Below are 19,929 nucleotides of genomic sequence, written 5' to 3' on the forward strand. Positions count from 1 at the left end.
ATTTGAAATGTAAATGAAGTAAATACCTAATAAAAATTGGAAAAAAAACCAAGAGTTGCCTGGGTCATGGTTTCTTTTCACAGCAATGAAACCCTACCTAATACAGAGTCTATACCTACAACAGGCAAGATAGTTCAATATACAAGCTAGGTACCTAAGTTCCACAGACCTCATGGAAAGAGGAGGTGACTACCTCAGCAAAGAGGCTTTTAAAAGGAAACGTGAAGTGTCTGTTTAATGGATGCAGAGTTTCTTTTAGGGATGAGAACAAAGCTATTCTGAAGCTGAGAGCCAGGTACATAGCTTAGCTGGAATATGCTTGCTTTGCAAGCATTCAATTCTCTAAATCCACAGAGATAGCTGGGCATGGCAGTGTGGATCTGTAACACCAATGACAGGAGAGTGAAGACAGGAGGATCTCTGTAAATTGCTAGGCAACCCATCTAGTGATATCAGTGAGTCCAGTACCAATAGAAGACCCACCTCAAAAGAAAGGTGGGAGCACCCAAGGAGTAACACCTCAGGCTGACCTGTGGGTTCCAGACGCCCATGTATTCATGTGTACCGCTTATACCCTATAGCACAGGGCACTCAACACAACCCTGTGCACAGTACCCCCACGCCAATATTCTAAAACTAATTGTGGTGTTAACGATCCAACTGTGTGCATCTGAAACCCAAACTGGACTGGATAGTTCAAATAGGTATGTTTGGTAAAGAGGGTAGAGTTTATGTCAATAAAGCTGTTATAAATGTTTAAAAATAGCTGCGGATAGTTATATGACAGATTTATTTATAAAAAAGTTTGGACAAATCTATGGGAAAGTAAACCTAAAATTAAGCTTTTGACTATTTAGAATGACTATCACAACTTAACAGAAAAGAAATAAACAAAATGATTGGTGTACATGTTTTAAAGTACTTTCAAATAAACATTTTAACCATGTGATTTTGAATGTTTCTAAAATGTATAACAAAACCAGGAAAGTCCAATGCAAAAACTAGCAGTAGGGTCTATTCATACATGCCTTAGCTGGGCACTGCTCACACACCTTAGCTGGGTAATGAGGAGCAGGGAAGTTGGTTGTGGGAATAAATGGCTTTCCAAAACGCCCTCCAAATACGTCCAATCACATACACATCCTTTTCCCACTCATCTGCTACAAACTTCTTTTTAAATCTAAAAAGTTTATGTAATGATCTTACCTGCTAGAGCTTTAGTATATGAAGAAAGAGAATTTACAGAGAGTAGATTAATTACAGGAACTAGGTAACTTTCTTTTTCTTGACTTAGGTATGATGCATCTAGGCGGGGTTGATCAGCAGTTTTTTTCATCAGCTAAGGTTTTCCTAAGCATACCTACAATAAGTCCACCGTTATAAATTTGATTTTACTTTTAAATTTTGTCACAGTTAAAAACGTGGTTCAGGATCAGAAACTTTTACTAACTGCTAACAGGACAAACTCAAGGGAAAAGTTAAAGAGAAAAAGCACAGGGCTTTGAATGAATTCTCCAGATACTGGTGTCAAGGTTCCTTACAATACAAGTCACAATAAAAGCTGGCAGAATTAAAAATAAAACAAGGCTTCTTACACCCTGACTCCAGTGTGTAAGGGCTTGTACTAAGAAAGGGTACTGGGCACAGCTGTCTCCTGAAGCTGCTACTGAGCCCATGTCATAGTCATGTGCATTCACTGCTGGTCTACACACATGCCACACATACACGCTCATGCATGTACTATCTGTGTCCATGTCACAAGACAGTTAGGCATGTTATTTTTCTTCTTCCAGTTTCTTAGTTCTGTCAACAGTTACACTTCACCAGGCCAAACAGCCCCATTCTCCTACTCCAGCCACAGTCTTTAGCATCTGTAACATCACAGGGTTTAAAAACTATAAATAAATCTTAACTAGTTATGTCTTATTCATAGCTACTCTCAATGAACAGAGAGTAAGATTCTTTTTAACTACTAATACATTAAAAAATCCAGCAACTTAGGTCCAGTTTATTACAACTAAAGAAAACCAAGAAGAAGCCCAGAAGGTAAATATAGCAAATTAAAATTTCTTCTTATGAGTAATTGCATGCTTAGTAAAGTGGTCAGCAGTAGTGGGCGGAAGAAATGCTGCTTGTTTCTACCCTGATCGGGGGCAACAGCTGCGTGAACTAGACACAGTGGTGTGCAAGGAAGGACAAGAGTACATCAGGCCAATCCCCAGGCATCTGCCTTAGACTCTCTCTAAAGCCAGGGAAAGGGGACACCTAAAATACTTCTGGAATAAGAAAACATTAAAAACTCAAAATGCTCAGCTGTTAAGTATGTTATTCTAGAAAAAGACTTCTGAAAGTAGAACATGAAATACTAATATATACTTAAATCATGTAATTTCCAGGAAATATGAAAAACATAACACATTCTAACTCAATGTTGATCATATTAACAGTTCCTTACTGTTCTGGGAATGTAATTAATTGAGGAAAAATAGTTCTAATTAGATGGATAACATCTAATAAGAAAACTGTTTATTCACATGTAAGTTTTAATTATTTCAAATACAATGCCTAATAATTCAGTAGTTAAGTTTTTCTATATGCAATAAAATACTGAATCTTCAGAATATGAACTAGCTATTGTATATATTATATATTTGTGATCATTTTAGTAAATATGTTTAAAAGTAAGTAAAATGTATTCTAAAAAATATATAGACTCACTTAGCTATCTGAAATGTTTTCCCTCACAGAAAAGCTATTGTGCACCCTTTTAGAAGCTTTTGTGCATTTCTTTTAGAATTTATCATGAATTATGATGCTTCCGAAAACTGATTTTCAAAAAAAAAAAAAAAAAATCACAAACACATGAACCCTAACTGCTTCCCCTGAAACACGCTGTTCATTTGTACAAACCATGGAGACTGAATAAAAGCCCTCAGGGGCGTCAGCCCTTCTACTCAGAGGAGGCAGCTTCACTAGTCACACTTCCCTAAGATACCAGTAGAGGCCAAGTTTTTCATAAAGTATAAAGTTGACATTAAAGGACAATTGCTTTGGCTTAGAGAATGTGCATTTAATTCTTTTCAGCTAAGCTGATACACATGATCTTGTTACACTATTTTAGTTATGAACCAGAAACTGGAGTGAATAATCCTGTAAGTACCACATTTTAAAAGTTATAGCCTGTTAAAAATGATGTGATAGTTTTTAAAATTCCAGAATAATAAAACCACAAATGGCAACAATAGTGTTATAACCTGACTTTTCTCTAAGTTTCATAGCAAGAGTTTGCTTTCAGTTCAGTGTTATACTTTCAGAATCACTTTTTAAAAGGCAAATAGACAAAGCTAGGAAATGTCTCTTTGGTAATATGAAGTAGGTACTATTTTTTAAGCAGCCTCATTATAGGATTCTTGTTGCCACAAATTAAAAATGGAATAAAACATAGAAATATTAAGTGTCACATATGGGCTATATTGAGTATTTTGATAGCATGACACAAAACCAAGTTAATTTATCCTGTTCATTATAAATTTGGACAAACACTAAATATGGTCATTTTGGCTAATTAAAAATCTAACTACTAAAAAATTTTAATCTCAAAGTTGAGTCAAATTTCCCCTAGTCTGTTTGTACTCTACATCTTAGGGCAAGATCTCCAATGGCCTGAGACAACTAATATGCTTTCTCCGTCCTAGGTTTGGCCCATACAGAGGCAGAGGAGAGAAGCAGGGTAGAAAAATGGTCACCAAGTCCGATGTTCTCAAAGGTCTTACTGTGGCACAATCTAGTTCTGCTGAGAACTGGCTCTCACACTGGCATGGCTTCCATATGAATGGAATCACAGTTCTGTTGGTTTTACCTTGGTTCCCTGTATCACAGAAGCCTCCTGAAGATAGGGTTAGCTCTTTACCCTTTATATCATCAGTTCAAGCCACCCCCTCACAAAGGTAAGGCACGAGCACCTCTGAGCAGAAGGCTGTGTCTTCCTTTATCCAAATGTCTTCATGTGAACCATGGGAAGAAGTGATGGTCTATTCTAGGGGCTCAAAGTGACTGTGTGCATAAGGAAATAGGACTTTTCTCTAGTCTCTCTGGGAGGTGTGCTGTTGCTCTGGATCTATCAGTTCTGTTCTTTTAGCTTGTTCCATTAAGCCTCTTTACCTTCAGAAATAAAAGGATTAAATCTCTGCTATACTGGTGGTGCCAGGACAGGTTTGCAGATTCCATTTAGGAAGTGAGGTACCAGTCTCCCTTGCCTGCGAGGGCGTTTTCTGTGGTTACCTTGGGGCTTCCAGCTTGGTTTGAATGAGGGGCCTGTTAGGAAAGCACTGGGCCTCAATAGCACTGCTTCCCTACCCTCTATGCAAGCTAGGGTGACTACTTGGGAGTGTTGGTAAACTGTGGGTCAGCAGCTCAGCCCCATTTGCTGACTGGTGGCTTTTGCATCACTTTGGCCTTGATTGCAAGCCTTAAGTCTTCAATCTAGGACCAACCACAAACAGTAGGAATTATTAGACTCACAACAGCATTAGGAATAAACACTGATGATCTAAAAATCCATTTTCAAGCATTGCATGTATTTTATATTTTTTTCCTTCAGTCATCATATATCTAGTAAATGTGTGTTTGTGCAAGTATGTGTGTGACTAGACACCATGTGTGTGACTACACACTGCTAACTGGAACAAGCCCCTTTAAAAAGCACTGATGGGAATAGGCATAGACATCTATTTATTTCACCCACAGACGGATGGATCAGATGGAAATGAACAAAGTTAAAAATAATAAACATGAAAATGAAACTGTTGGATTTTGAAATCAGTTTTGAGTAAGCAGCAGTTAGGGGCTGTCAATGACAACTATGTAGTAGTGTAGCCTCCTTCAATTCAAGATCTATGTCAAAACAAGATCAGTTAACAATTCAGCCTTAAGCTTCTTTCAAGGGAAGAACTTAGGATAAGTTAGTATCAACTTTCATAAACTGTTTTCTGTGAAATATTTAGCTTCATACTAATAAAATACTAATGCAATCCATATGTGGCACCTATCACACATTCATTTCAACTTTTATTTGTGCCATAAAGAATTCTGTAATGAGACTTCTTTTACAAAGTACTTATTTTGTATCTTCAAAGAAATAGTTCATAACTTGTCTATTTGCCTTATAAAAGTTGATTCTGTAAGTGTAACTCTGAACTGAAAGCAAATTCATGCTAAGAAATGTGAAATTTTTTCATGCTATTACATACTTTGAAGTGTAGGTATATCAGGGTGCTAATTTAGGTACATACCTAATTAGTTGCAACTGTCTGAAAAGTGCTTATATAATTTATTTATAGCCTGGGACACTAGGGTAAATTCTTAAGGAACTGTAAAGAAAAGACCCCAACAGTTGAAACCATCTCTTAAATTCTATTTAGGTGAACAATCTCTCCATGCAAACAGCAACACCTCATCTCTGGGAAATTCTCAGTGGGTAGCTTGGACCTGTCTGCACTGAGCTACCCTTGATTAGTTTAACATGCAACTTTTGCTAGAGAAAGCGTTTTCTCTGTAAACTGCCCTTGCTCGGCCTACCTTAGACCTGGGGAAAAGTTCATCCCTAGTAACCGCTTCTCCTTACTTCAGGCTCTCTCTAGTTGATTTCCTATATTCTCTATCAATTCTTCTCCAATTCACAACTGTAGTCCACACTCTCAACGTTTTACTGGGTACATTCCAGTAATGGCATTGCACACTTAGCACAGACTCAGAATTCAGTAGCTCGCCATCCGCCCTAAACCTACAACCTGTTTCTCCTTCTTTCTCTATTTTTCACTGCAAACAATGGCAACATCATTTTAGTTCTTTAAATCAGAAACTTTTAAAACACAGTGTTTCCTTACACACAACTGGCTATGCACGTGTATCTGCAGTCTAGCCTCCCTTTCTTTACTCTGACAGTTCCATCTGATTTTTAATCTAGCTCTCCAATATTTCACATTGGTTCTATATAACTAATTTGGTAAGGGTTATTGGTTTGACAGAAATTCCACTGCCCAAAGAATTATGACTAAATCCCTGTTAGAAGCCTCACATGGCAAGTTCCACAATCTATTCTTTGCTCTCATGAACTCCAGAAAGATGACTCATAATGCATAGAAGCTTAGCTTAGTGCAGGCCAATGGCTTCAAATGGGGTCAAGAGAAAAAAGATGAAGTGACTCTTGATGGGGAAGAAATTCTCACATGTTAAGAATTACTGATGCAGAATACAGAAAGTTCTAGAAAAATCTAAAATGACTTCAAAGATGTATTCCTAGCACATCAAAAACAAACAAACAAACAAACAAACAGCCAGAAGTGGCAGCTACTGAGATAGCTAGGGCACAGACATTTTAATTTCCCTAAATTAGATACAGAATATTATAAAGAATATTTTAGTTTGGGCACATTATATTTAATAATCCTACAGTGAAGGAAAATGAGAAGGCAGGACTTGGTTGCAGACTTTACTTATGACTCAATGCTTTCTTTAAAAGGAGAAATTATTTACATCATTTCTTTTATACCTTACAGAGACAAGTCAACAACATATTTTAGTGTTCATAGGACAAAACAGTTAATATCTGACCCTAGGTAAAGCAATTTCAAGCATGGTCACACAGGCCTGTAATCCCAGCACTTGGGAAGCTACCACAGGTTGAAGAGTTCAAAGCTATTCTGTGGTCCTAGATTAGACTGTATCTCAAAAGAAAGAAAATAAGAAGGAAGCAAGGAAGAAAAGAAAAAAGAAAGAAAATATAAAGTTACGACTAAACTGAAGTTCTATAAAATTATAACTTAATAATTTTATTCAAAATCCTCAAAATATTAAATATTTAACAAGCTCATTATTTAATTCATAAAGAAAATAGTTTTTCCTAAGACCTATGAAATAAATCAATGTTATCAACATGCCACTCCCCATATACTCAGGTCTACAGTACCCAGTTATCTCTCATGATCTTGCAGAGGCAGTCATAAAATCTGTCTACAATTATGAGAAGAAAACTCTTTTCCTGCTGAGAACAGTAATGAAGTCAAGTGACTTGAGTCAGTGTTGTAAAATAAACAAGACTCCCTATATAGCCAGGCTACCTTGAACTCACAATTCTCCTACACCAGCTTCCTAAGTGATAGAGGTGTGTGCTCAGATGACCAGTTAGAGTTGGGATATTTAAAAAAACAGTGTTACTTATTAGAAAATTATCCAGCAGCAAGAATCCAACCCTTAAAAGGTTTTGCATTTAGTGAATGCAGAAAGGAGAGAAAATGGAAAAGTCAGCTAATTTAGTATCAGATTGTAAAAAGGAAAGCGTCAGTAGCAGTCCAACCAGGCCAACAAAGCAGAGAAGGACACACGTCTGTCACACAGCAAAGCAATAGGCTCCAGAGAAGGACACACTTCTGTCACACACACACATTAGGCAGCCACTTACCTGCAGTAATTATAAAGGTATAAAGCTCATTTTGCATTTAAGTGGATTTTCGTCTAGGCCAATTCAAGTAAAAAGCATCCTGCTCCCACATACATACAAGTAACAGTATATGGACTGAGCATATTGTAGTTCTATATTTATGGATACATATGTATATATGCAACAACTCTTTTTAAAGTCAAGGACTTAAGAAAGAGCAAGGTATGGAATACACAAGAGGAGGAGTGAGGAAAGGAAGTTGGAGACTTGAAGTAATGATACTGTAACCTCAAAAACTAAAGAGTCTAAAAATATCCTATTCCACTTCAAGACAGAAATCGATACAGTCTTGGTGCCCTCAATCAATTCTAAAATCTTATTTTAAATTTCATGGTTTATTTCAAGAGGTAAACATTAGGGGGCACCAGTTTTAAATTAAAAGATGATGAATTAGATTGTTGAACCCTTTGATCATAAAATTAGCATCTTTTATTGTAAATATTGATTAGCATCTTTTGATGTAATCACTCTAGCAGTCTGTAATGCTCACTGACTGAATATCCACATTAAGTATGTGAACAGAAAGGCCTCAGAGTCAAAATGACTTCTCTGGGCATAAACATTAACCCAAACATGTTTGAAGAACAGTACACTTGTTGCTAATGTAAAGTAGCTAATTCCCCGTACAGTCTTCTAAGTAAATTACCCTTAAAAAAGAACACACTTGCTGTGAGGAGAAGCTTCGCATTCTAGAACTTTCTTGATGGGACATTTTTCGTTTTGCCATATGCTTTAAACATTGCAATAAATTCCAATACGGTGACAAGAAACCACACACTGCACCTGTGTCTTCTATCTTAATTAATCCAATAAGCACAGACATGCTCACTTTAATTTGTAAAGGAAATGATGCCATAATGAGTTTTAATTTAAGGATTACTTACCTAAATAAGCAGAATTACCTTAGTGTTTTAGTTGATTTTTGCCTGGATACAACTACCAAATAAAAATTTCAGAAAATTTACTTTAAATATCATATTTATAAATAAGAAAGCTGAAGTTTTCCTTTAGGTGGTTAAATGGTTTAAATTACACCTAAGAACCCAGTGGCGGGGTTCAGAGACTCTGAATGTCTAACCTATGGACTCAGTCCCCAAATGTTTACCATCAGTTTTGATGCCTACTGTTAACATTTTCTCAGAGTACAGGCAGTCATCTTTGGAGGAGGCTGTTTTTCTTTTCAAAAGAGGCTATCATTCTTTTAAATGTCTGAGTAGATGCACAGTCACAATGGTACAAGGATCCTACAGAGCTAGACAGTCACATGACACAACCCTGCACGTGCCACTCCATCTGCTGGACATGACTGCCAACGTAATTTCGTGAGCTGGCAAAGAATAGGCAAGAACTTTGCAAGCATTTCTAAGCACAGGCTTCTCATTAGTTTTAATTTCCTGTTGGCGCTCTAAGGACTGAGTGAGTGGTACCCAATGTGCCACATACGTGGGGCTCACACCACATGAGCACCTGTAATCATAAACTCACTCAAGCAACTCACACAACACTGGGGAGCTTATGAGTTTATTTCTTCTGTACCTCATAAAAAATAAATCTAAAGCATCTACAGTTATCTTTTCATAGTCTGTTAATACTCTTGCACACATCTGGAAATAGTTGACAATAATTATTTAATTAATGCAAAGCTAATCGATGACAATGTGCTTAAATACCCAATTAAAGTGGTTTCCTCAGTCCAAAGGTGTGAAAGGACAGTCCTCTGAGGGTAAGACAAGCTTTTAGCCACAGTCTCTCTAAAAGGGAAAAGTCGTCCGTGCTTAGATAACGCCATAGCAACATGTAAAAGCCTGGCTGCCTCAGGTTCTCTCCTCAGACTTCCTACATGGAAATCTGCTAGCTTTGCTTGTCCGCTGACTTATCTCTTGACTCTCTCTTCACCACTGCTGACAAGGAAAGGCAAAGGACCCTCCAGGAAAAACCCAGCAAGGCTCACTCGCTTCCTGGGTTTCTTGTTTTCTGCATTTTATTAATTTGGTTTTTCTGTAACTCAGTGGTTCTCAACCTTCCTAATGTTTCAACACTTTAATAGAGTTCCTCACGTTGTGGTGACCCCCAACCATAAAATGATTTTTGTTGCTACTCCATAACTGTAATTTTGCCATTGTTATGAACTGTAATGCAAACCCTTTTGCACACAGAGGTTTGCCAAAGGTTGAGAACTGCTGCCGCTGTAACCAGACTAACTTTCAACCCTAGGGGGCAGAGGTAGGACTGTGGAAGACCCCAGCCAGCTTACACGTGGAGGGCAGGGCTTGCTGGCTTGCCGCCATAATTACTCTAAACTTCTAGAGCTACCCTCAGGGGTGTCTATGGGCCTTAGCTCAAAAGAACAACACAAACTTAATAAATATACAAGAATCAGAGTAATCAAGAAATGTTAACTTATCATATTGTGCTAAAACCAAAAATAGTTGACTTATCTAATTCCACTTGTACTAGTAATTATTTTCAATCCAATCTCTTCCTTAAAAAAAAAAAAAAAAAAAAAAAGGAACAGATGGTTTCCAAATATTTGCTCTTACTCCAAAGTCTTTACATTACCAAAAATATGTCTATTTAAATGTGATGCTGTAACTTGTGAAAAGCAGGATCTGCATGCACTCCATTTAAACAATGTGGATGCTAAGGATGCTTTGGAAATACTTTTAACAAACCCCAGATATCAGACCAGTGCTTTAACAAGCAGATCTGCCTTCTATATATGTTTTAGGCATCTTCACAGACACTCTCCTAACAGAGTCCCCCTCAACCCCCAACTTTTTTTTTTAAATGGAGTTAAAATAATAAGCTAACTGGCCCAAATAAATTTTATCTCCTATCTTTATATGGTAACTTTCCAATAAGTCTTGCCATAAATTCTATTTCTAAATCAAGAACATAACGAAACAATTCACAAGTGGTAAAACTTTAAATGAAAATATACAAATTACAGTGCATACAGACTTTAAGATAAAAAAAAAATGCTTGTAAGTATGAGCACCTGCACAGCAGGTGACTTTCTGAATAAGCCTTGCCTTTAGGAATCTGCTTGACATATCTCAAGATGATTAAATATTCTCTTATGAAAAGGCAGAAGAATAAACAGAATTTCTATGTCTTGAAAAACTGGACAAAATAACTCGCTTATTTTAAGCAACGTTTATCAAACAAAGGAACCTACACAATTCAGTTCTCTTTTGGAAAGTAGCCTTGAAATATGCCATTGAGGGAGGACACAGGATCCTTAGCACATTCACACACCTATCAATAAGCCACACGCTTGAACATTCTGTGAGAGCGGGGAGAGAAGGGGTACAACCAGATTTCCCTGTGGTCAGCAACTGGTGTCAGGTGGAATCTATGTTGCCTTCAGGTTACTCCCTTCCACTGTGAGCAAAGCATCATACCAAATCATACACAAGCCCACCTGTGCGTCTTCCTCTTGCCTCTGTCACTTTGTCTTCTTAGCAATTCTTTACTCCTCGCCTAGCAACCCTTCTTTTATTTACTGTTTATGTTCTCTTCTGTGGCAGTTACAAATATTTTTCATTTCCTCTAAGTGATGAGGAGATGCAATGGTTCCAGGTCACAGGTGCGGTAAAGGCTGGGAGGGCAGAACTAGCTCAGCCTCTCTCTCACTTCCTCTTCAAGACTACCTACGCTGGCTCTAGTGTTGCGACCCTGAAGTCTCTGTCTAGCTGAAGATATACTCCCCCTCAGCTTTAACCTTTTCGGTTTTTACTTTTACCTTTGGTACTAGTACCTGTCAGTTTAGTAAGCCAGCTACTTCTGTTGAACCATTGTCCCTAATGTCTCCCACATGGATGCATGTTGCTTTATAAGCTACATGTAATCAATATTTTATTCCAAATCCATGCTTTATAACTGATTTTCCAGTATCCATAGTCTTTTCCTATCGGCCAATCCTACATAATAATCTTAATCGTAAAAAAGAAGTTTTGTTAATGTGACTCAGAACAGCACAATATGTGTAACAGGACCAGTACCAGGGCAGATGTAAAATTGGAAATCTATTAAGTTAGAAAAGGTAAATCCCCACGGTTTGAAGTTTAATAAAGCAGAAAAATATGAAGAAAAGAAAACTATCAATATTTTTCACTGATTTACTTTTTAATATCTTAACTGAAAACTCATCAATAATTAGTTATTTATTTGATCATAGCCAAAAGGCTGAGAAGATTATATATAAACATATATTTGACCTGGATGGGAGTTTAAGGTAGGAAATGGAAGGTGGGGGAGACAGAGAGAGAGAAGAGAAGAGAAGAGAAGAGAAGAGGAGGGGAGGGGAGGGGAGAGGAGAGGAGCTGCTTGTGGACGTTGTACATCGTGGTGCGGAGCCTAGTGCGCACCACGATGTACAACGTCCACAAGCAGAGAGAGAGAGATGGACCATGAGCAGCAGCCTGAGGACAGAGTGATGGAGCACACAGAACTCAGCAAGTACTTGAGGAGTGCAGCTGGGATATGATTAGGGGGTAATTTGTCCAGTAATTGTGATAAAGCTGATTAAATAATAAACAGAAGGCCTCAGTCTCATCTGTTTATGAGCTAGCTGGGGACAGAGATATTTAGTTTTAAAAAAGGCATTTAAAAGTTCCTCCACTCACTTATGAATTATTTTTGTCATGTTGCTATTTAGTTGTTCATTAAAATGTTCAGACATTAACCCAGTATGAAGTATGTAATATGAAAATATTTTTTCCAGTTTAATGGGTTACTCTTCACTGTAATGTCGTTTCCTTTAACACACAAGTTTTCAAGCTGGATAGCATCTGGTTTATCTCGTCATTCTTCTATTACTTGCTCTTTTGTTGTCATATTCAAAAGAAACGGGAGGGAACCCAGCAACAGGAAGCTTGTCCTGCTTCTCTGTCCTGAGATTTAGACCTCTGATTGATGTTGGTAGCTTCTGCCCATAGGACAACAAGCTAAGAGCCAGGCTTCCTTCCCTTTCTTGGGCAGACCCAGCTTTCCCAGCACCGCCTGTCAGCATACTGTCCTCCACTCCAGCACATGTGCTGTATTTTGGACACTGTCGCTACACAACGGTCCATGAGTTAAATAAAACATGGCACTACTGGAAGTGACAGATTGTGACTTTGTGCCCTCTGTGGCCACGCCGGAGGAGGAGGGCGCTGTGGGACCCACCATGTTTCTCTTTTCTGCTTTTTAGTTCCAGGTGAGTAGTTTACTGCTTCTGGCTCCCTGCACACTACGGAACATGAATGTTTTCACACCCACAAAAGGTTTGAAAACATTCGGTTTACCTACTCATATTCTGAAACCTCTAAAACTGTGGGCTCAAGTGAAAAAAAAAATTCTCGTCTTAAGTTAATTACCTTGGGTATGGTGACTAACACAGGGGTCTCAGCCCCTTGTCAGAAGTCTATTGAGCACACACGAGGGTTGGCCCTGCAGTGTGCATCCTCCAGTCTTCCTGCCAATACCACACAACTCACAACAGTGACCTTTACTTCTTTTATTTTCTTGTCAAAATTAATTTGATTTCTATCAGACCTACAATTTCTGATGAATTTCTATGCTTTTCCAAAAAGTGTTGTTATAGTTTTGATAGAGTACATGAATGTGCAGATCTCAGGGTGATCTTAACTTTCTAAATCTTCCAATAAATTAACAGGAAATGTCTTTCATGTGTTGTTATTTTCTTTCTTTCAACAGTATCTTGTAGTTTTCAGTGCCTTGCTTAAGAACACTGTTTCTGATGATATTCTATATTGACTATATCTGAAATCGACATCTCTAAGTCAAGGTCAAAAGGACTGTAACTTCTGTTCTCATCAAATTCAAAGGCTTCTACTGATATGGAGACCATCTGTGGGTATTGAATGGAGAGCCTGCCTAAGAAATAATGGAACATGTCTGCCAGAAATCTGAACAGATAATTTTAGAGGCCATTCAGCTGTCTTATTCAAGTGGGTAAATTCCTAAAGTCACAGGAGAAGCCCTAGCTTAAGACCCACAGACCAACTACTTGTTGAACCTGGCTGCACTGCTATTTCACATAATAATGAGCAGATACAACATCTGTCTAAAGTTAGGCCTGGTAAAAGTTGAGTTCCAGGGACCTACATAGAGGAAAAAGAGGACCAGTGTTGATTGTCAGCTGATGTGCCCATATATACACCCACACATAAACCAACAATAAGTGTGACCTTAAAACACTAAAGTCACTACATTTGAGGAGGGTTCCAAAGACTACTGAAGCAGAATTAAATCATCTTATTTACTATTTATATGTGGTATTTTATCTACCAAATTGCTTGCTCATTTTAAACCATCCAAGAGGCTATTAAGATTCATTCTGACAGAATTCTTTGATGCTAAATATTCTACATTATTTATCATGCTCATGAATGATTTACAGCTGAAATGTCAGCATTCTAAATAATTTATGTATTTTTTAAAGTAGATTGGGTAAAATGAAATCTCACCAGAACAAAAGATTGTGTTTTTTCTAAGTTCTCCGACATTTAAAAAACAGTAAGCAGATATTGCAATTGTTTTCAGGCTAACCTGTAGATCACAGTTCTAATATTTACTAGTAATTATTACTAACTCTACTAAGTAGAGATTTTTAAATTTTATATCTCATTATGAAAAGAACTCAAGTAACTAAGACATTGAGGAGAAAAGTATTCAAAATTAAAACTATTTATAATCCCAGCTCAGCAACGTGGCTCAGTGGGTAAAGACACTTGACACAAAGTCCAAGTACAGACTTGGAAGTCATATGGCGGGAAGTGAGAACTGAGTCTCATTTTTTGATTTCTAAACACATCCACGCACGCATGCACACAGGCATAAAAATAAAGGTGATTTTTTAAAAAAAAGTTATTACTTTAAAATAATTATAATTCCAAAGCATTTATCATATCTAAGAAAAATAAGTTAATACTACTTGAAAATTTGAGATATGTATCTATATACATTTTATTTGCCTATAAATTATTATGCTTATTAATAAATATAATTATGAGTGATGGTAATTTTATTTGGAAAATAAAATTTTCAGAGTATTTTTGCAAAAGCAACAAATTATTTAAAACTTGCTAACGCAAAATTCTACTCCAATATTTTTATTTTACCAAAGAATTCAAAGAACTTAGTTTTTCAAGTTTTGGAAACAAGAGCATTAAAATGATTTATCGTATTCTTTGCACTCTTTAAAGAAACAATACTGAACCAAGTAGAAGAAATAAAGCATTTGTTACCTAGACACAGTTTTAATGAGAAAAATCAAGTACAATGGACATGCACTACAGTTGATTTTCAATGCTAGGTCATGAGATAGAGCCATTTTAGCAAGTCATCTCAGGATATTTTGACTCTGCATGAAATGGTTATTATTTACAGTAAGTATTTAGAGGGCCTAAACATTTCTCTAAATTTGAGCTGATCTATTTAGTTATATTTACATTTTGCTGCTAGTACAATTCTATAAGTAAGCTACAATTCCAGCCATAGCTATGGTTATGCATTAATACGTAGTCTGAAGTTTATAGATATATCATTCATATTCATGAACTATGTCCTCCAATGTGATGAAAACGAATCTAGAAAGAAGACAGAAAAATGGGAGAAAAGACACTGTACTTACGAAATCAAAGTCTCCATCTTGAGGAACTCTCCAGTTGTCAGGAAAAACACTGTTGGACATAGGGCCTGGCTCACGCATGCTCTGATCACAATTTTCATGACTCTTGTTCTTGAAGTCTTGCTTATCAAAGTAGTCCATGAAAGAAGGTCTTTGTACTTGAGGTGATGTTGCATTTCCTTAGGGAAACAAACACAAAAGGCAGGTATAAGGTCTAACACTTAAAGTTAAGTCTGATGTTTATTTAAACAGGGAGTTATTTTCAGTGAGCCATATAGTAAATGTATCCTGGCCAAAACAAAGGCCAGTCAGCAGCCAGTTCAGGAACATGGGCAAAAGACGGAAGGAAGACAAGCAAGTATCAAACAGACACATAAAGACCCCAAATATAACTTTATTATTTTATAGAATCCTTATCATAACCTTATTAAAAATATTATCAGTGTTGAGGACAACACATTTTAAACATTTCTATTCTTTTCATGTTCATGTCTGTACTGACTACAATGATATACTTTTAAGCCATTAAGAAACTGGAAGGGCTGCTAAGATTTTCTTCTCCACTGACTGCTTCCTTGTAAGTCTTTGCAGCTGACAGCCCTGCTACTTGGGCTTATACAGCTTCTCCTGTTTATTTATAGCTATATCTCCTGAAGTCATTTCCTTAGATCAAACCATCTTAAGCTCTATTTCCAAGCTTACATTGCATGCTTTGTACTACTTGGTCAAAGTGTATGTGAGTTAGCAGTTCACTCCTGAGACTAACTGAAGACAGTTTCCAAAAACCTACAGTCCCTCCCCCATTCCATCTCTGCCAAGGTCAATACCATACACTCAATCAATCCTATGGTAATGAAGCTGAGAATTCATTCGGACTCCACTCTTTCCACACTCATCCAACATGGTTTTTAGTTCTTTTCCTCAAGATTTGTTTACATTTCTCTATCTTTTGATACTTAGCCTCTAACCAGTTTTTGCCTACTCCATAAGAAAGGGGACTGATGGTACAGCCACCTCCAAACTCTGCTATTTTATAGTCACAATTTTGACTATACTGTCACACTAGTGACCTTTCTAAATACAAACCATGTAATTCTTCTGCTCAGAATCTTAAGATGGCTTACTTTTTATACAGAACAATTACAGTAAAAAATATAAACACTTAGAATAACCAATTAAAAAAATCTTGTGGTTAAGTCTTCATCAGTAATTTCTAAATTGGATTCCTTAAAGCCAGAGGAATTCACAAATGTCCCAGAGACCACCAAGAAGGCATTCATGTAACTCTCCAGACAGAAAGTAAGCTATCTTCTTTTACAAGAAAGGCTTCCTGAAGGGAGCAGAGGAGCCTGAAGCTCGTCCTGCCCCTTGCTCCAGTGAGCCCTTTCACAGCCTTGTCACCCAAGCATCAGGTGACAAAGGTGATGGCTCTGTCTTTGAAACAGCCTAGTATGACATGTTCCCCAGACTTAACCCATGCTGTTCACTTGCCTACTGTGGACACACACCAGACTTGCAATGTCGTAAAGTCCGACAACCGTCCTAACAGTGATCTGGCCATTTTAGAATGTGCTTGCAATAAGACACAGGTGGCTTAACACTGACAGCTAAGGCGCATTGTTGGCTAAAGATGGAATATGAAATAATTTTCAACAAACAATGCAATGCTAAAAGCTTCCCTCTCAGTCTCTAATAGATGATGAATCAGAATCAATGCCTACTTTCTGTCATAAATTCCAGACTGAGGAATTCTTAAACTTAAAAAGAAAAGAGTGGCAATGTCCAACCCAATAAGGTGGTTTTGTTTCATCTTGTATTTTATTTTGTTTTATTGTTATCCCATAGAAGCCTGTTTGTTTTCTAATGAGAGACAGAAAAGGAAAGGATCTGGATAGGAGAAGGTGGGAAGGAAACTTGGAAGAGAAGAGGTGAGGAGACCATCAGGATACATTATTCTATTCTCAATAAAAGGGGAAAGAAGGGCAGGGTTGTTGAGTTGGAACTGTCCTGCAGGAATCCACCCCACCCCAACCCACCTCCACTGATGTCTCTACCTCATAAATCTGTGTATATTTATTTGGCATATATGGATTGTAGATGAGTTTGCTCAGGTAAGGGCAGAAGAAACAGGGGTAGCAGTGCATTTATCTGTCCAAGATATCTTCTGTCTTTAAGATGGTATGATTTCTTGAACACTACAGACTTTTTACTGGCTTCATATTAGTTAGGCAGTTTAGCTTAATGTTAAGCCACATATGACATAATGTTTACACCTCATTCCTAGTATATAGCTAAGAATCTAAAATCAAATTGAACATTTGCACGGCCATGTTCACTGCAGTGTTATTCACAATAGCTTAAACACAGAAGCCACTCAGCTGTTGATTGACAAATAAGCAAACTGAGGAGAAGGGGAAAGGAACCAGCCCACATGAGAAAGTTAATTACTGACATTAACCGGAACATGTTTCATTAACATTTGCAACAAAATTTAAATATTCTTGATCTATCTTTGAACCTCATCATTAAAATATATATTTCTGTATTTTCAGAACTGATATTTGGTTCCTACTGTAACTTCTTACTATGAAATATGATATAGAAATTGAACCTAAGTCTGAATTTACAACCTATTTTATGAGAATAGAGAAAATTAACATATTATAAGTTATAACTACATCTTCACAAATTCTTTCTAAAGTACTTGAGAAAATCAAAGGGCAAAGTGAGAAATGAGTGGATAAGAGATTAGCACTCATTCCTTTCTTCCATGTTCTTACTTCTCCCCCTTCCTTTTCTTTCACTGCTCTCTCTCTCTCTCTCTCTGTGTGTGTGTGTGTGTGTGTGTGTGTGTGTGTGTGTGCACGCGTGTTACCAAGGCTCTTGTACATACTGAATTTACCCTTAAAGAATGCAATCTACACTCAGGAGGCTGAGGCAAGAGAATCCTAAGTTTGGGGCCAACCAACCTGGGCTGGTCTCTGCGCACTTTACTTTCCTGATAGTTAAGGGTCACGCACCAAGATCATTTTCTTCCCCTCTCTGATCAAACGTCTTTATGCATATGACCCATTTTAAGACTGTGATGAGAATCAGGACTTACAACTACACATATAAACCCACTACAGAATTACTCTTCTTGGGTATACACTAGAGCACATATAATGGTCTGCACTTGTTATTTCTGATCTCCAGCCCACAGTAATTCCTGATTCAGTTCTTTGTATCTGAAAGAATTCATGCAAAACATAATAGGGATAAATGGAGGACCAACATTTTCCTGGGAGAAACTAATATTAATAAAGCAGCTACTGTAATATAAGCTACACAGAAAAAAGGGCCATCATATGCTTGGAAGGAGGAAAAAATAGGTACAAGCATATTTAGATTAATAATATCCTGTTATGAAGCCATCGAAAAGAAATGTCTAATAGACTTCTTTTATTTAAGTTGAATTTTAAAGTACATTTCTATTTATAGAGTGGAATCTATTTATCTATCGATCGATCTATCTATCTGTCTATCTATCTATATCTATCAGAAAACTTCAGTTTTGCTAAAGAGTTAGCCAAATTTTAAAAATTTCAATTTACTATTACTATGGTAATTTAATTATATCTACATTTCAGATATAATTCAGTTTTGCTAAAGAGTTAGCCAAATTTTAAAAATTTCAATTTACTATTACTATGGTAATTTAATTATATCTACATTTCAGATACATTATAGTTGTGAAAGTCTTCTCCAGTCTGACCTAGAAACCTATGAAAAATGTTTTATGGGCTCCACATCAAATCGGAACAACAGGAGGAGTCTGAACTAACCATTTTTTGTAACCATAGAAGGCTACAAAAGTTTTAGTTGCATCTGGTTGGCTGAAGTGGTCCTTTGGAGATCCCTAAACAACCCAGGTGAATGTTAGGACAAAGGAATTTCTCTGTAACTGAGAATGGGGCCCTATTACTGAAAACAAAATCTACACAGCTCACTCAGAACGAAGAGGAAGGTAGAGTTAGTGCATTCAAAGAGCTGTCAGCCCTATGTTCTGGGACACCAGAACACTCTATCTACAATTCTAGCCATGAAGCCATTGATCTTTCCTGCTTCTGGCTATTATAAATAAGGCTGCTATGAACATAGTGGAGCATGTGTCCTTATTACAAGTTGGAACATCTTCTGGATATATACCCAAGAGAGGAATTGCTGGATAATCTGGTAGGACTATGTCCAATTTTCTGAGGAACTGCCAGACTAATTTCCAGAGTGGTTGTACCAGCTTTCAATCCCACCAAGAATGAAGGAGTGTTCCTCTTTTTCCACATCCTCGCCAGCATCTGCTGTCACCTGAATTTTTGATCTTAGCCATTCTGACTGGTGTAAGGTAGAATCTCAGGGTTGTTTTGTCATCCTCATGACTAAAAGTGTTGAACATTTTTTCAGGTGCTTCTCATACATTCGGTATTCCTCAGTTGAGAATTCTTTGTTTAGCTCTGTACCCCATTTTTTAATGGGGTTATTTGATTTTCTGGAGTCCAGCTTCTTGAGTTCTTTGTATATATTGGATATTAGTCCCCTATCTGATTTAGGATTGGTAAAGATCCTTTCCCAATCTGTTCGTGGCCTTTTTGTCTTATTGACAGTGTCTTTTGCATTACAGAAGCTTTGCAATATTATAAGGTCCCATTTGTCGATTTTCGATCTTACAGCACAAGCCATTGCTGTTCTGTTCAGGTATTTTTCCCCTGTGCCCATATCTTCGAGACTTTTCCCCCACTTTCTCCTCTATAAGTTTCAG

General features: G+C 37.2%; 1 protein-coding gene across 1 annotated transcript in view; it reads right to left on the reverse strand.

Moving 5' to 3' along the window:
• Positions 1-19,929, reverse strand: part of Stk3 (serine/threonine kinase 3) — a 246,765-nt gene that overhangs the window by 45,672 nt on the left and 181,164 nt on the right. Inside the window, exon 10 of the mRNA XM_021216579.2 lies at positions 15,138-15,313. Coding sequence (XP_021072238.1) covers positions 15,138-15,313 — 176 coding nt within the window. The remainder of the gene's footprint in view (positions 1-15,137; positions 15,314-19,929) is intronic.

Source organism: Mus pahari, chromosome 17 (assembly GCF_900095145.1).
Source record: "Mus pahari chromosome 17, PAHARI_EIJ_v1.1, whole genome shotgun sequence".
Lineage (NCBI taxonomy): Eukaryota > Metazoa > Chordata > Mammalia > Rodentia > Muridae > Mus > Mus pahari.